The sequence below is a fragment of the Bombina bombina genome, chromosome 3, assembly GCF_027579735.1.
Source record: "Bombina bombina isolate aBomBom1 chromosome 3, aBomBom1.pri, whole genome shotgun sequence".
Classification (NCBI taxonomy): Eukaryota; Metazoa; Chordata; class Amphibia; order Anura; family Bombinatoridae; genus Bombina; species Bombina bombina.
Genome location: NC_069501.1, coordinates 447,156,087 through 447,174,598, shown reverse-complemented (window position 1 = coordinate 447,174,598; position 18,512 = coordinate 447,156,087). Strand labels below are relative to the sequence as shown.

Genomic DNA, 18,512 nt, shown 5'->3' with positions numbered 1-18,512 from the left:
TTGTATTTTATTTTACAGGTAAAAGAGCTGATTACTTTGGGGCAATGCCCCGCAAAAAGCGCTTTTAAGGGCTGGTAAAAGAGCTGATTACTTTTGTAATTTAGTATAGGGTAGGGAATTTTATTATTTTGGGGGGCTTTTTTATTTTATTAGGGGGCTTAGATTAGGTGTAATTAGATTAAAATTCTTGTAATAATTTTTTATTTTTTGTAATTTAGTGTTTTTTTTTTTGTAATGTATAGTTTATTTAATTGTATTTTATGTTAGATAATTGTAGTTAATTTATTTAATTAATTTATTTATTGATAGTGTAGTGTTAGGCGTATTTGTAACTTAGGTTAGGATTTATTTTAAAGGTAATTTTGTAATTATTTTAACTAGGTAGCTATTAAATAGTTATTAACTATTTAATAGCTATTGTACCTAGTTAAAATAAATACAAAGTTGCATGTAAAATAAAAATAAACCCTAAAATAGCTACAATGTAACTATTAGTTATATTGTAGCTATCTTATGGTTTATTTTATAGGTAAGTATTTATTTTTAAATAGGAATAATTTATTTAATTATAGTAAATTTATTTAGTTTTATTTCAATTATATTGGGTGTTACTTTATTATAGTAGCGGCGACTTTGGGGGCGGGAGATTAGGGGTTAATAATTGTAGGTAGGTTGCGTCGCTGTTAGGGAGGGCAGATTAGGGGTTAATAAAATTTATGATAGTGTTTGCGAGGCGGGAGTACGGCAGTTTAGGGGTTAATACATTTATTATAGCGATATCCGGTCGGCAGATTAGGGGTTAATAAGTGTAGGTAGGTGGCGGCGACGTAGGGGGCAGAAGATTAGGGGTTAATAAATATAATATAGGTGTTGGCGATGTTGGGGGCAGCAGATTAGGGGTTCATAGGGATAATGTAGGTGGCGGTGGTGTCCGGAGCGGCAGATTAGGGGTTAATAGTATAATGCAGGTGACAGCGATAGCGGGGACGGCAGATTAGGGGTTAATAAGTGTAAGGTTAGGGGTGTTTAGACTCGGGGTTCATGTTAGGGTGTTAGGTGTAGACTTAGAAAGTGTTTCCCCATAGGAAACAATGGGGCTGCGTTAGGAGCTGAACGCTGCTTTTTTGCAGGTGTTAGGTTTTTTTTCAGCCAGCTCAGCCCCATTGTATCCTATGGGGAAATCGTGCACGAGCACGTTTTTCCAGCTTACCGCTACCGTAAGCAAAGCTGGTATTGAGGGTTGAAGTGCAGCTGAATTTGGCTCAACGCTCACTTTTCTGAGGCTAACGCAGCCATTCAGAAAACTCGTAATACCAGCGTTGGCTAAAGGGAGCGCTGGAAAAAAAAGAAGCGTTAGCCCCGCAAGTTTTTACCGACAAAACTCGTAATCTAGGCGATAGTATTTTAATGATATAGTACAATATTCTACACCATTGCTACTGTGCACAGTTCACACAAAAACTAATATATTACGGTTAGTACATATCTATTATAGACGCACCATCATAATATCAATTGAGGAGAGCTAACAAAAAGTAAATGCATAATAACATCAAATATCGGCAGCTGGCCAGTACACAAATGATACTGAAAGCATATAAATACTTATTTTGAAATGTCCGTGGTGGCGGTAACAAGAAGCCTCCAGACTGTAAAATCCACAGTAAAAAAGTGAAGTCCCGTTAAAAGTCACATAACAGGTTGTGCCAGGTCAATGAAAAGCCATCCAGGTAGCTATTTCACTTAGCATTAACAGTCAAAGCCATCTGTAGTAGCCACCGCTATTCAATGAGCGTAGTGTAGGTGATTGTGGAAGGAGCGCTGCAATCTCAAACACGACCGGAAGGCAAGTCTGATAAACAGTAGCCGTGGAGATTATATGTATTAATAAGTGTCAAAGAATCCCGACACCCTCTCCTTCTACACTTACATCTACGCTTCAGCAGGATGTCACAGAAGATGTAGGGCAAAGCTCCAAGCTGCTTGATAAATACAAAGTTAGATCCTAAAAGAACTCAGACATAAGCTGAGTGCATGCCGACGTATGTTTCACCAATGATTTGGCTTCATCCGGGCTGTATGTTAGAAAGTTCACCATTTCCTTTATTTAAGGCCGGTCGTTACACCACTACCTCCGGAATATTGGTGAATATAGGTTCCTTTATAATACAATGTTGCATTTATGTAGCCAGAAATCGTTACTTATCTTTGCCACAATATAAAACAACTCATACAATTGTATCTTTTGTACATAGCTGGTGCGTCTACAGTTGAGCAAAAATGTTTTTCTCTTAAAGCGACAGTCATACTTATATTAAATATTTTGATGTCACATTAAACTTTTGAACAAGATTTTTCTATTAAAGCGACAGTCATACTCATATTCAATATTCTGATGACACATTAACTTGTTAGTTTGATGATAGGATTACAGAAAGTGACCTAAATTATTCTCTTCATTGAGACCTTGTGTTGTAAGTGTTCCCAAATTAAAGATCCACTTGCTTTCACGTTGGAGTAATATTCGATCTATATTACCTCCTCTAATCCCCAGATTAACACTATCAATGCCAATCCATCTGAAATCTCTAGGGGAAGAATTGTGAAATTCTAAGAAGTGCCTCGCTATACTTGACGTTGTGATTTCATTTTCAATGTCACGTATATGCTGCAAGGTGCAATCACGGAGGGCTCTAGTAGTTTTCCCCACGTAGTAAAGGGGACAGCTACATTTGGCCAGATACACAAGTCCTTCCGTTCTACAAGTAATTTTGCTTCTGATCTTGTAAGTTTTTCCACTTCTATCAGAGAAAAATCTTATTCTTTCAATATAGTTACAAGCCTTGCATTGTTTGCAGGGGTAGGTAAAGATTTTTATGTAATAAAATACATTTGCGGTTAAAGAGTAATGCCAATTCTTAATTGTATTTTGTTGCATCACTTCTTAAATATCACTCCAAAGAATAAAATAAAATTACTAGTATTAAAGGACTACTCAATGCAGTAGAATTGCATAATAAAACACCTACTCTGAATTCCAAATAAGCAAATACATTTTTCCCTCATTCCCTTGTATCATGTGACAGACATCAGCCAATCACAGACTAGAATACGTATACCTTGTGAAACAAGAAAGGTATACAATATGGATATCAACTCTCCTCTGGTTTCAGAACCGCTGCCTTCCCACAGTCTCTCCAAAGGGCTGTTTATGTATGTAGAAGGAGGCGCTGGTTCAGCAAACGTCCCAGGAGATTCACTGGAATATGCCCTGCAGCTTCTTCAAAGTTTCATCTGGATATTTGAGCTCCTATTCCTGATTACAGATATTGCACTGAAATGTTGCATCCATACACAGTGAATCGCCTGGGACCTTTGGTGAACCAGCGCCTCCTACATACACTGTGAGCTTGTGCACATGCTCAGTACTAAGATCTTGTTCCCCAGAAAGTGTGAAAATAAAAAAACTTTGCAAAATTTGATAATGGAAGTAAATTGTAAAGTGTCTTAAAACTAAATGCTCTATCTGAATCATAAATGTTTATTTTGACTTGAGTGTCCCTTTAATGCACTTTAATATATATTATCTATGATTAATGTCTCTTTTTCTCCAAAAAATGAAGATTTTGAACAAAATGATGAAGATCCCAAAGACCAATGAACGGAACCTTTACATGTCGGCCATCTTTTGCCTCACTCTGCTAGGCATCACCACAGCTTACAGTAAGCCCTACAACTAGCTGCTTGAGAAAGTAATATCAAAATATTAGGATGTTGAAATGTGTAATGATACATAATGCTGTTTACTTCCAGAGGTCAAACTCAAGGACTAAAGAAGAATGAATAAAACATTTACCTAGCCAATAACTTATTAGCTCAAACAAACATCATTAGTTAATCATTTTCATATTTATTTTGGCTTCAATTAAGTAACTTCACAGAACAGTTGTGTAATTTAACAGCAGAGAGCAACACATTATCTTGCCTAGTCTGCTTAACCTTTGTAAATCTAATGATTTATTACTTTCTTGTCATTTCAATTATTTGTTATTATTTACATGTTTGCTGGCTTTTTATTTTGCTGTAGCTGAATTAAGGCAGCTGAAAGTTGTTTGCAGTTCATATTCAAATCAGTGGGGAAAATGTTTGTTGCTATTGGCTCACAAGGTGGGTAAAAGTGAGTATCAACTTGCTGAATACTGCTGTTATCTGGCATATCTTAAAGGGCCATGAAACCCACATTTTTTCTTTCAAGATTTAGAAAGAGAATGCAATTTTAAACATCTTTCTAATTTACTTATATTATCTAATTTGTTTTATTCTCTTGATATTCATTGCTGAAAAACATATCTAGATATGCTCAGTAGCTGCTGATTGGTTGCTGCACATAGTGTGATTGGCTCACCATGTGCATTGCTTTTTCTTCAACTAAGGATATATAAAAAATGAAGCAAAGTAAATAATAGAAGTAAATTGTAATGTTGTTTAAATTTGTATTCTCTATCTGAATCATGAAAGAAAGATTTTGGGTTTAGTTGCCCTTTAATATTACAGTTTTCTACCCATAAATGTATTTTACTGAGAGTGGAAAAAAGTGGTGGGAGGGGCTATCCTGGACTCCATCTACTGCCAACTCTTGTGTGTATCTCATATCTCAAGTTGCTCTACAAATTTTCTTGGCTCAAAACTTTATTGGGCCCTCCAAAAGTTTGTATTCTTAGGTAAATATGGATAGACTTTATAATAAATTGTCCCATTGTAGGGTGGAGACTATTTATTTAATATATTATAAAAGAAATAGAAAGGTCAAAATTCAAATGTACATGGCTACATTTCAAATTTACATAGAAGCATTTTTGCAATAAACTTCCATTAGCAAAAATGCTTCTAGTATTAGTTATTACATTTTATCATAGGTCAAGCTATCCAAGGGGATTTGTATCAGTGATTTGGTTATAGTGATTATATCATTTTTATTTATACCATTCTGCAATTTATTATTTTTATTGTTGTTGGCCTTTTTTTTTTTTAATTCTTTTTATTGAAGAGAAAAGGGGATCAGAAACAGTTACAACTTGTCTATAAATATACAAATAACATATCAATTGCATCCCACAAATGTTGAGATCCACAACCAGAATCTAACTTGACAGTGGTGCTTTGTGTCTCTTACATCTTACACCTGTTTAGAATTTAGAGATTGATAATTATCAGAATTTTGCCGTTCTCTTCCCCCCTTAACTTTTTTATTTTTATACATTTATAACTTAACACCTTACATCAACATGTAACCTCACCCATGGGTGGTTCCAAATGTACCTTGGGGTCTGGCGGGACTCCCCTAAATTTGGGAGAAAAAAAAAAGTTATTTCTAAGGGGTCTCCCTCCCCCTCCCCCTCCCTGTTCCATACCTGGCCTCTAGCTTGGGTCTTAATTTTCCGATCTATAGTACCTGTGAAATTAGGATCTCACCCTGTCTGTCATCCACTACTGACGCGTCTTTATCATATAGTGCTGTCCATTCTCCCCTTAGGGATGCCTCTAAAAGAGTTTCGTTTGGGAAAATGGGCCGAGTATTTGTCTTTGTATTGTGGGAGTCTGTTTTTTCAAAAAGGGTCCCCACTTTGTTAAAAAGGGTCTTAGTCTATGGTCAGTGTCCAATCTGACGTCGAACTGCTCAATGAATAGATGCTTAAATAGTTTGCTCTTAAATTGCCCCATAGTTGGTGGTTTTCTATCTGTCCATAAACATAGTAGGCAGTGTCTGGCAAGCAGCGTCGTCAATGTCAGCAATGTGTGGTATTTGTGAGGAGTGTCGCGCCATCTAAAAAAGCATATATGGTCTAGCTGTAGGGCAACTGAGGTGTCCAATATGCCTTTAAGCCAGTATTGCAGTCTGGCCCAAAACTGTCTCACCAGGGGACAGTAATAGAAATAGTGTGGGACATCTGGAGCCGCAGCTCCACACTTGCCACACCTGTTTGGCAAGTGTGGATTCCATTTGGAGATCCTATTAGGGGTGATGTAATCAAAATGCAACATTCTCACTTGTGACTCATGCAGGGGCATGCTCAGTGTTGCCTTCTTAGTTAGCTCCAAACTTTTCTGGATGTCTATGTTGGTGATATCATTCACTCCTCTTACCCTCCACTTATCTAAAGTGATGCTTTGACAGTCAGTCATTGACTTATGTATAAATGTCTTATATATACTGGACATCGAGAAATTCCCCAATTTAAATAAAGTTTGTGTGATAGCAAACACCGGGGTGCTCCAGAAGTTTGGATCCTTTTGTTTAAGATCATCAATATAGTGGCATATTTGGAGATAAGCGTAAAATTGCGTCTTGGGGATATCATATCTAGTTCTCAGATCCGTAAAAGTCTTAACCGTGTGTGTCCGGGGGTTCAATAAGTCTTCAATTGTCTTTATTCCCTTATCCTTCCATTGACGGAAGGGCAAGGTATCTGTGCCTGCTGGGAATTCGAGATTGCCCACTATGGGCAGTAATTTAGCGGAAGGGGACCGAGGTCCCAAGTATCTATGAGCCATGCGCCAGGCTGCCAATGGTCCCTTATAGAGGATAGGGGATTTGATGTGTGGGGGTGTTTCAGCTGCCTTTAGATGTGGCAAGTATGTTAGGTCTATAGGTTTCAGTTTAGCGTTTTCCAAATCAATATCACAGAAGTGGGAAGTACCCAATTGCCAGTCAAGGACCACCCTGATCAGGGCCGCCCAGTTATACATTCTGAAATTTGGCAGGCCCAAGCCCCCTGAGTTGTACGCTTGCTGCAGGTGTGCAGACGCTATGCGAGGCTTCCCCCCTTTCCACACAATTTTTTTGACTGCCATGTTCAAGGAGTTCAGATCTCTCTTATTCAGTAGGAAGGGTAGCATAAGCATGGGGTAAAGCAGCCTCGGCAGCGTGACCATTTTGACGAGACTGATTCGTCCCATGATTGATAATGGTAGTGATAATGGTAGTGATAATGGTAGTGAACTCCACTGTTGTAGTTGTTTACACAAGTTGGCACAGTGATTTGAAAGATTCGAATCATATAAGTTGTGGGGATTTCTATGCAGTTGGATGCCTAAATAGGTTAATCCATTCCCAGTAAAGGGGTAGGTCCCTTTGCTGGCCGAGTGCTTGTTTAGCCACAGTATTTCCGACTTTCCTGTGTTGATCTTATAGCCGGAAAAGCTACCAAAGTTTTGAATGATCCTAAGGATATTAGGAACATGCTCGGCCGGATCCTCAACAAATAGCAGCATGTCGTCAGCGTACAAGGCCAACTGTTGTGGCCTGCCGTATACTTTGACGCCCGGGAAGCTCTGCCGAAGTTTAACGGCCAAAGGCTCCAACGCCAAGTCGAAAAGCAGAGGGGACAAGGGACACCCCTGTCTCGTGCCTCGCTGCAAGACAATGTCTGAGGAGAACATACCATTAGTCAGAACTCTGGCCACTGGTCTCGAATATATGTTCCGGATAGTCTGTGCAAAATTTCCCACGACATTGAAGCACATTAAGGTATTGTTCAGATGTTCCCATGCAACTCTATCGAAGGCCTTCTCTGCGTCCAGGGACAGCAGGAAGGCCTCCGACACATCATCCCGATACCGACCCTCACCTCTCCTCCAGCAAAAATCAATGACCTGCATAACCCTTCGCAAGTTAACCACCGATGATCGCTGGTATACAAAGCCGGTTTGATCTGGGTGCAGAAGGGATGGTAATAGGATCTTTAATCGGGCCGCTAACACTGCCATAAATATCTTATAGTCAGCGTTCAGTAGCGAGATGGGTCGGTACGATTCAGGTAAAGATTGGTCCTTCCCCGGCTTAGGGATAAGAGTAATATGCGCTGCCGAGAAAGTCGATGATGGTATGAGTTCATTCTGGAAGTATCCATTATACATCTCCAGCAGAATTGCGGCTATATTGGGTTGTAATAACCGATAGAATTCCACCGGTAGGCCATCCGGTCCCGGTGTCTTACCCAGCACCATGTTTTGTATTGCTCTATCGACTTCCTCCGCCGTTATGGGGGAGTTCAGTTGGTCTATCTGATCCTGGCTAAGCCGCGGAAGATTCACAGTGGACCAAAAGGAATTCTGCACCTCGGGCGAGCACCCCGGTTGTTTTGTATATAGTTCTGCATAATACTCTGCAAACCCTCTGGCAATATCCATAGGCGTGGTATGCACCTTCCCTCTATACCGTAAGGAGGCTACATCCTTTTTTGCTGTGCAGGCTTTGGTTAGAGAGGCCAATAGCTTCCCAGATCGGTTCCCAAATCTATAAAATTTGGCTGCAGTTTTGATCAACCCTGACGCTGCCTGTTGGGACACAAATGCATCTAAATTTTCTTTAGCGGCGACATATTCATCATACAGCTCTCTAGTTTTAGTTTTGCAGTAACTACTATAAGCCAGCACCAGGTTTTTTTCCAGTGTGATATAACGAAGCTGGGTTTTACGCCGAAGGTCAGCCAGGTATGAAATGATGTTACCTGCCAACACCACTTTAGCTGTTTCCCACATAAGTTGGGGATTGCCAGCGTGAGCCAAATTGTCAGTGTAGAAATCATTCCAGGAGTGTACCAGGAACTGTTTGAAAGGCACCGAGTTAATTAAGTAGCTTGGGAATCTCAATGTGTTTCTATTAGCAGGACCCCTGCGGAAGTGGAGTGCAAGCTCAACCGGTGCGTGGTCCGATACTAGGATATCATGTATCTTGGCTTGTTGGACCAGCGATATAACCAATTCAGAAATCATAAAAAGGTCTATCCTTGACAAGGACGCCTTGGCTTTGGAGATACAGGAGTAGTCTCTGCCCTCTGGGTGTCGCAGTCGCCATATATCGCACAGTCCCAATTCTTTTTCTAGGTTAGAAAAAATCTTCTTCTCAAATCGCCCCAAGTATTTAGGCCGAGCTCCTTCTGGAGGGAGTCCCGGGGCTCGCATCCTATCACACATTTGATCAGGTGCAAGGTTGAAGTCCCCCCCCCCCCAGTATAATCTTTGTATCTAAGTATGGTGTTAGTACTCTAGTTAGTTGGGCCCAAAAGCCTGCGCCTTTTTGGTTGGGGGCATACAAATTACATAAAGTGTAGCGCTGCGCGCCCATTTTAATTTGGACTATTATGTAACGACCCTCCGGGTCCTTATGGGTTCTGAGAATGTCCACGCCAGATTTTTTCCCGAAAAGGATAATTAGTCCTCTACTAGAGCTAGTGTGTGAAACAAATGCAACACTACCCACCCAGTCTGCTTTTAGCTTCTCGTGCTCCGCGTCAGTCAGGTGCGTCTCCTGCAATAGGGCCACATCAGTGTGTATCCTACGTAAGTGCGTGAGTATAGTTTTTCTCTTAATGGGCGAGTGGATTCCACCCACGTTTCAGGAGATAAACCTAACTACCATCTATATCTCCCTTTCGAATTATGTGTTTTCGGGACTGTATCTGCAGAATAAGGGGGGGGGAGAGGGGAGAGGGCCCAGGGGGAGAATTTTTTTTTTTTTTTTTATAATATATGCCCCTTTGAAACCAGCACCTGCCCCATCAGTGGGGAGGGTCGCCTGCACGCATCCAACCATTGGTGAATTAATTCCATCCATATGTTGAAAAAGAAGAAAAAAGATTTTTAAAGGATGTTGATGCAATGCATCAGTTGCCCAATGGTCTTTGGTACAGGCTTGAGACCTCACGTGTTTCCACTGAATAAGGGGTAAAGTTTTTTGAGAGAAAGGAGAAAAAAAAAAAAAGGGTCCAGATTGAAAAAAAGCACAGTCTCCAAGGACCGTGGCCCGCCATTCCCCACGGCAAAGAAAAAAAGTTGTTAGAAATAACAGCATATGAACAAAACAACAACAACAAGTAAAAAGTCGAACAGGTTGGCAGTCTTGGTGAACAGTGGCTGATGCAGCTGTCAGCGAGATATCCGGGCTGCCCCATCCTCCACGCAGCGGGACCACCCACTGTCTCCTGCAGAAGTGGAAGCAAAATTAAAGGACGATATATCCTATCATGGTTTATGCGGCGGCCCGGGGTCCGGCCCGTGCATCCGTAGTAGACTACCTGCCAAATCAGCATGAGACCAAGTGCCAAGAGTAAGAATGACAGTTGCATTAAGGTATATACAAATTCTAGCAACAAATCGTTCCACATCATTTTACAAGTGCTAAGCGTGTTCCATGTATTCAATCTAGTTTTTATATTAACAGATGCTAAAAGAAGTAGTTTACATGAGAGCCGTTGCTCAAATAATACAGGCACTTTAATCATCAAAATCCTTTTAGATTCTAATAAGTGTAAATGTTTGGGCTCTACAAATGCATAAACAAACAGGTTCCCTCCCTTCTGCAGGTCTCTGACTAGCAGACCCCACTCAACTATTCTGCGTCTCTCATTGATACCCAGAAGTAACAGTAACTCAAATAAGAGCAAATACACAAAAAGAAAAAGTATCCAAACAGTTAAATTCCCTGCCAGCTGCAAGTCAGTAAACATAGGATATTGCCATGAATGTAACAACAGAGCACCACCAAAGGAGTAAATCCTTTTGCTTTGTATTACCTCAGTGTGTTCTTGAATGTTACACAGGGCAGTATACCAAATCACATTTATAAAACAGATTGTAAATGTGATATAACCCATTAACACTATATTCATGTACTGTGACTCTCAGCTACTTATATCTGGTTTCAGTCGGGGTCAGCCTGTAGGGCCTCCCTGCGAGGAGTACCAGACCGTCTCTGACCCTCCCCCAGAAAGGCCTGAGCCTCTGCAGGAGAGTCAAAGAATCTAGGGCCATTGTCAGTTAGCAATTTTAACCTCGCAGGGTATAGCAGATACACCTTTTCGTCCCTCCCTATTAAGGGACGAGCATATCGCAGAAAATTCCCTCCTCTTTTTCATCAACTCGGCAGAATAGTCCTGAAAAAGTAGGAGTTTTGAGTTGTCATACATCAAGGAGGGAAGTCTACGGTACGCTCGCAATACCTGCACTTTTACCTGAAAATGTAAGAATTTTATCATCACTTGTCTGGGGGGTTGGCCCTCTCTGGGATTTTGTCTTTCTGGCCCTACCCTGTGCGCCCTTTCAACACTGCCTCTCATAGTGCCCGAAGCAATACCTAATAAAGATGCTAGGTCATGTTCAATAAAGTGTATGATGTCAGATGGCTTAACCGTCTCAGGCAGGCCTAATAGGCGGACATTATTCCGCCTGGTCTTATTCTCTAGGTCTTCTAAGCGTTGATACAAAATTTGATTTTGGTGTGTCAAGTCTTCTACCTTCCTTGTATGAGAAACATTAAAGTCTTCTAACTCGGAGACTAGGCCTTCTGTTAGTTTTAACTGCTAGATGCTTAGTGCCAGATTACAAGTGGAGTGCTAAATTTTGCTTTCATAAAAGCGATATTTTCGCTCCACTGTGTAATAGCAGCACAAGTTTACGTTGACATTGCTCTCACGTGAACGTGCTTCCATAGGCTCCAATGGAAGCCTTGTTCTGATGCTGTCAGAGATCTGAGCTGTATTGGGGGATAGGAGCTGTGTTGAGGGTATAGGGCTAAAGTGGGGTATAGGGACTGTAGTGTGGGGATAGGGGATTTAGTGTGGGGATAGGGGTTGTAGTGGGGGGATAGAGGCTGAAGTGAGGGGATAGGGGCTGTATTGGTGTACTAAAAAAAAAAACTAAGCAAAAATGTATTCCCCTCTCCCTGAGTCTTACCTTATACCAGGGAGGGGGGAATCCTGAACCCTAGTGGTGGTGGTCCTGTGGGATTTGGAGCTTATCCGTCCACAATAAAGGGATGATCTATCTTTTTAAACAATAACATTTCTGGAGTAGACTGTCCCTTTAAAAATAAAGAATTGTAGTTCTGAAAGAGCATATATTAATGTACTACGAGTAATTAAATTTACATTGTTCTCTTTGTATCCAGGAGCAGCAATGCACTACTGGAAGCTAACTGGTGATTGGAGGTCACACACACATATGCTACTTGTCATTGGCTCACCATATGTTTTTAGTTAAGTTCCAATAGTGTTTTGTTGCTCTGGAGATGACTATCAGTTTGACCCTTTTGCAGAGTTAAACAAATAGGTGTATACAAGCACCAGTGTAATAATTAAATGCTCTAACATAAAGCATGTTCTTTTTGTACGTTCTTTGTCCCTTTAATATAAGCATATAGTATATAGTTTTTTGTTAAAGGGACATGAAACTGAAAAATGTTCCTTCATGATTCAGATAGAGCATACAATTGTCATCACATTTACTTCATTCTCTTTGTATACTTTGTTTAAGGATGGGGCAATGCACTACTGGGAGGTAGCTGAATACATTAAAGGGCCACTAAACCCAAAATCTTTCTTTCATGATTCAGATGGGTGAGCCAATCACACGAGGCTTCTATGTGCAGCAACCAATCGGCAGCTACTGAGCATATCTAGATATGCTTTTCAGCAAAGAATATCAAGAGAATAAAACAAATTAGATAATAGAAGTAAATTAGAAAGATGTTGAAAAGTGCATTCTCTTTCTAAATCATGAAATAAAAAATGTGGGTTTCTCCAACATAGGTGTGTCCGGTCCACGGCGTCATCCTTACTTGTGGGATATTCTCTTCCCCAACAGGAAATGGCAAAGAGTCCCAGCAAAGCTGGTCACATGATCCCTCCTAGGCTCCGCCCACCCCAGTCATTCTCTTTGCCGTTGCACAGGCAACATCTCCACGGAGATGGTTAAGAGTTTTTTGGTGTTTAAATGTAGTTTTTATTCTTCAATCAAGTGTTTGTTATTTTAAAATAGTGCTGGTATGTACTATTTACTCTGAAACAGAAAAAAGAGGAAGATTTCTGTTTGTAAGAGGAAGATGATTTTAGCAGACGTTACTAAAATCGATTGCTGTTTCCACACAGGACTGTTGAGATTAAGTAACTTCAGTTGGGGGAAACAGTTGCAGACTTTTTCTGCTTAAGGTATGACTGGCCATATTTCTAACAAGACTTTGTAATGCTAGTGGGCTGTCATTTCCCCTTATGGGGACCGGTAAGCCATTTTCTTAGTTTAATAAAAGAATAAAGGGCTTCATAAGGGCTTAAAAAACTGGTAGACATTTTTCTGGGCTAAAACGATTGCTTTGCTAGGCATATTTTGCAGATTCTAACTGTTTATGGTCATTATAATCTTGGGGATTGTTTAAAAAAACGGCAGGCACTGTGTTGGACACCTTTTTCAGATGGGGGCCTTTTCTAGTTATAGACAGAGCCTCATTTTCGCGCCACTAATGCGCAGTTGTTTTTGGAGAGCAAGGCATGCAGATGCATGTGTGAGGAGCTAAGAATCACTGAAAAAGCATATAGAAGGCATCATTTGGTATCGTATTCCCCTCTGGGCTTGGTTGGGTCTCAGCAAAGCATATAGCTGGGACTGTATAGGGGTTAAATGTAAAAACGGCTCCGGTTCCGTTAATTTAAGGGTTAAAGCTCTGAAATTTGGTGTGCAATACTTTTAAGGCTTTAAGACACTGTGCTGAAATTTTGGTGAATTTTGAACAATTCCTTCATACTTTTTCACATATTCAGTAATAAAGTGTGTTCAGTTTGAAATTTAAAGTGACAGTAACGGTTTTTATTTAAAACGTTTTTTGTGCTTTGTTGACAAGTTTAAGCCTGTTTAACATGTCTGTACCATCAGATAAGCTATGTTCTATATGTATGAAAGCCAAGGTGTCTCCCCATTTAAATTTATGTGATAATTGTGCCATAGTGTCCAAACAAAGTAAGGACAGTAGTGCCACAGATAATGATATTGCCCAAGATGATTCCTCAAATGAGGGGAGTAAACATGATACTACATCATCCCCTTCTGTGTCTACACCAGTTTTGCCCACACAAGAGGCCCCTAGTACATCTAGTGCGCCAATTCTTATTACCATGCAACAATTAACGTCTGTAATGGATAACTCTATAGCAAACATTTTATCCAAAATGCCTACTTATTAGAGAAAGCGTGATTGCTCTGTTTTAAACACTGAAGAGCAAGAGGACGCTGATGATAACTGTTCTTACATACCCTCACACCAATCTGAAGGGGCCATGAGGGAGGTTTTGTCTGAGGGAGAAATTTCAGAGTCAGGAAAAATTTCTCAACAAGCTGAACCTGAAATTTAAATTAGAACATCTCCGCGCACTGCTTAAGGAGGTTTTATCTACTCTGGATGATTGTGACAATTTGGTCATTCCAGAGAAATTATGTAAGATGGACAAGTTCCTAGAGGTTCCGGTGCCCCCCGATGCTTTTCCTATACCCAAGCGGGTGGCGGACATAGTAAATAAAGAGTGGGAAAGGCCCGGCATACCTTTTGTTCCCCCCCCTATATTTAAGAAATTATTTCCTATAGTCGACCCCAGAAAGGACTTATGGCAGACAGTCCCTAAGGTCGAGGGGGCGGTTTCTACCCTAAACAAACGCACTACTATTCCTATCGAAGATAGTTGTGCTTTCAAAGATCCTATGGATAAAAAATTAGAGGGTTTGCTTAAAAAGATTTTTGTTCAGCAAGGTTACCTTCTACAACCAATTTCATGCATTGTTCCTGTCACTACGGCAGCGTGTTTCTGGTTCGAGGAACTAGAAAAATCGCTCAATAAAGAATCTTCGTATGAGGAGGTTATGGACAGAGTTCAAGCACTTAAATTGGCTAACTCTTTTATTTTAGATGCCGCTTTGCAATTAGCTAGATTAGCGGCGAAAAATTCAGGGTTTGCTGTCGTGGCGCGCAGAGTGCTTTGGCTAAAGTCTTGGTCAGCGGATGTGTCTTCCAAGACAAAATTGCTTAACATCCCTTTCAAGGGTAAAACATTGTTTGGACCTGATTTGAAAGAGATTATTTCAGACATCACTGGGGGAAAGGGCCACGCCCTCCCACAGGATAGGTCTTTTAAGGCTAAGAATAAGCCTAATTTTCGTCCCTTTCGCAGAAACGGACCAGCCTCTAATTCTACATCCTCTAAGCAAGAGGGTAATACTTTACAACCCAAACCAGCCTGGAGACCAATGCAAGGCTGGAACAAGGGTAAGCAGGCCAAGAAGCCTACCACTGCTACCAAAACAGCATGAAGGGTTGGCCCCCGATCCGGGACCGGATCTGGTGGGGGGCAGACTTTCTCTCTTTGCTCAGGCTTGGGCAAGAGATGTTCAGGATCCTTGGGCGCTAGAAATAGTTTCTCAAGGTTATCTCCTGGAATTCAAGGAACTACCCCCAAGGGGAAGGTTCCACAGGTCTCAATTATCTTCAAACCAAATAAAAAGACAGGCATTCTTACATTGTGTAGAAGACCTGTTAAAGATGGGAGTGATTCATCCTGTTCCAATAAGAGAACAAGGGATGGGTTTTTATTCCAACCTGTTCATAGTTCCCAAAAAGGAGGGAACATTCAGACCAATTTTGGATCTCAAGATCCTAAACAAATTTCTCAGGGTTCCATCGTTCAAAATGGAAACTATTCGAACGATTCTACCTACTATCCAGGAAAATCAATTTATGACTACCGTGGATTTAAAGGATGCGTACCTACATATTCCTATCCACAAGGAACATCATCAGTTCCTAAGGTTCGCTTTTCTGGACAAGCATTACCAGTTTGTGGCACTTCCATTCGGATTAGCCACTGCTCCAAGGATTTTCACAAAGGTACTAGGGTCCCTTCTAGCGGTGCTAAGACCAAGGGGCATTGCAGTAGTACCTTACTTGGACGACATCCTGATTCAAGCGTCGTCTCTGTCAAAAGCAAAGGCTCATACGGACATCGTCCTAGCCTTTCTCAGATCTCACGGATGGAAGGTGAACAAAGAAAAAAGTTCTCTGTCCCCGTCAACAAGAGTTCCCTTCCTGGGAACAATAATAGATTCCTTAGAAATGAGGATTTTTCTGACAGAGGTCAGAAAATCAAAAATTCTAAGCTCTTGTCAAGTACTTAATTCTGTTCTTCGTCCTTCCATAGCGCAGTGCATGGAAGTAATAGGTTTGATGGTTGCAGCAATGGACATAGTTCCTTTTGCACGAATTCATCTAAGGCCATTACAACTGTGCATGCTCAGACAGTGGAATGGGGATTATACAGACTTGTCTCCGACGATTCAAGTAGATCAAAAGACCAGAGATTCACTCCGTTGGTGGCTGACCCTGGACAATCTGTCACAGGGAATGAGCTTCCGCAGACCAGAGTGGGTCATTGTCACGACCGACGCCAGTCTGGTGGGCTGGGGCACGGTCTGGGAACCCCTGAAAGCTCAGGGTCTATGGTCTCGGGAAGAATCTCTTCTCCCGATAAACATTCTGGAACTGAGAGCGATATTCAATGCTCTCAAAGCTTGGCCTCAACTAGCAAAGGCCAAATTCATAAGGTTTCAATCAGACAACATGACGACTGTTGCATATATCAACCATCAGGGGGGAACAAGGAGTTCCCTGGCGATGAAAGAAGTGACCAAGATAATTCAATGGGCGGAGGATCACTCCTGCCACTTTTCTGCAATCCACATCCCAGGAGTGGAAAATTGGGAAGCGGATTTTCTGAGTCGTCAGACATTCCATCCGGGGGAGTGGGAACTCCATCCGGAAATCTTTGCCCAAATAACTCAATTATGGGGCATTCCAGACATGGATCTGATGGCGTCTCGTCAGAACTTCAAGGTTCCTTGCTACGGGTCCAGATCCAGGGATCCCAAGGCGACTCTAGTAGATGCACTAGTAGCACCTTGGACCTTCAACCTAGCTTATGTATTTCCACCGTTTCCTCTCATTCCCAGGCTGGTAGCCAGGATCAATCAGGAGAGGGCTTCGGTGATCTTGATAGCTCCTGCGTGGCCACGCAGGACTTGGTATGCAGACCTGGTGAATATGTCATCGGCTCCACCATGGAAGCTACCTTTGAGACAGGACCTTCTTGTTCAAGGTCCATTCGAACATCCGAATCTGGCTTCCCTCCAGCTGACGGCTTGGAGATTGAACGCTTGATTTTATCAAAGCGTGGGTTTTCAGATTCTGTAATAGATACTCTGATTCAGGCTAGAAAGCCTGTAACTAGAAAAATTTACCATAAAATATGGAAAAAATATATCTGTTGGTGTGAATCTAAAGGATTCCCATGGAACAAGATAAAAATTCCTAAGATTCTATCCTTTCTACAAGAAGGTTTGGAGAAAGGATTATCTGCAAGTTCTCTGAAGGGACAGATCTCTGCTTTATCTGTTTTACTTCACAAAAGGCTGGCAGCTGTGCCAGATGTTCAAGCATTTGTTCAGGCTTTGGTTAGAATCAAGCCTGTTTACAGACCTTTGACTCCCCCCTGGAGTCTAAATCTAGTTCTTTCAGTTCTTCAAGGGGTTCCGTTTGAACCCTTACATTCCGTAGATATTAAGTTATTATCTTGGAAAGTTTTGTTTTTGGTTGCAATTTCTTCTGCTAGAAGAGTTTCAGAGTTATCTGCTCTGCAGTGTTCTCCGTCCTATCTGGTGTTCCATGCAGATAAGGTGGTTTTGCGTACTAAGCCTGGTTTTCTTCCGAAAGTTGTTTCCAACAAAAATATTAACCAGGAGATAGTTGTACCTTCTTTGTGTCCGAATCCAGTTTCAAAGAAGGAACGTTTGTTACACAATTTGGACGTAGTCCGTGCTCTAAAGTTCTATTTAGAGGCTACTAAAGATTTCAGACAAACATCTTCCTTGTTTGTTGTTTATTCTGGTAAAAGGAGAGGTCAAAAAGCGACTTCTACCTCTCTTTCCTTTTGGCTTAAAAGCATTATCCGATTGGCTTATGAGACTGCCGGACGGCAGCCTCCTGAAAAAATCACAGCTCACTCCACTAGGGCTGTGGCTTCCACATGGGCCTTCAAGAACGAGGCTTCTGTTGACCAGATATGTAAGGCAGCGACTTGGTCTTCACTGCACACTTTTGCCAAATTTTACAAATTTGATACTTTTGCTTCTTCGGAGGCTATTTTTGGGAGAAAGGTTTTGCAAGCTGTGGTGCCTTCCGTTTAGGTGACCTGATTTGCTCCCTCCCTTCATCCGTGTCCTAAAGCTTTGGTATTGGTTCCCACAAGTAAGGATGACGCCGTGGACCGGACACACCTATGTTGGAGAAAACAGAATTTATGCTTACCTGATAAATTACTTTCTCCAAGGGTGTGTCCGGTCCACGGCCCGCCCTGGTTTTTTTTTAATCAGGTCTGATGAATTATTTTCTCTAACTACAGTCACCACGGTATCATATGATTTCTCCTATATATATTTCCTCCTGTCCGTCGGTCGAATGACTGGGGTGGGCGGAACCTAGGAGGGATCATGTGACCAGCTTTGCTGGGACTCTTTGCCATTTCCTGTTGGGGAAGAGAATATCCCACAAGTAAGGATGACGCCGTGGACCGGACACACCGTTGGAGAAAGTAATTTATCAGGTAAGCATAAATTCTGTTTTTATGTCCCTTTAAGTGAGCCAA

At 41.3% G+C, this 18,512-nt stretch overlaps 1 protein-coding gene across 4 annotated transcripts in view; it reads left to right on the top strand.

The window, feature by feature from the left end:
* LOC128653409 (membrane cofactor protein) overlaps positions 1-18,512 on the top strand; it is a 200,444-nt gene that overhangs the window by 120,368 nt on the left and 61,564 nt on the right. For all 4 annotated transcript variants that reach the window (XM_053706671.1, XM_053706669.1, XM_053706670.1 and 1 more), the window contains exon 2: positions 3,624-3,723. In XM_053706671.1, coding sequence (XP_053562646.1) covers positions 3,636-3,723 — 88 coding nt within the window. In that variant the 5' untranslated portion in view covers positions 3,624-3,635. The remainder of the gene's footprint in view (positions 1-3,623; positions 3,724-18,512) is intronic.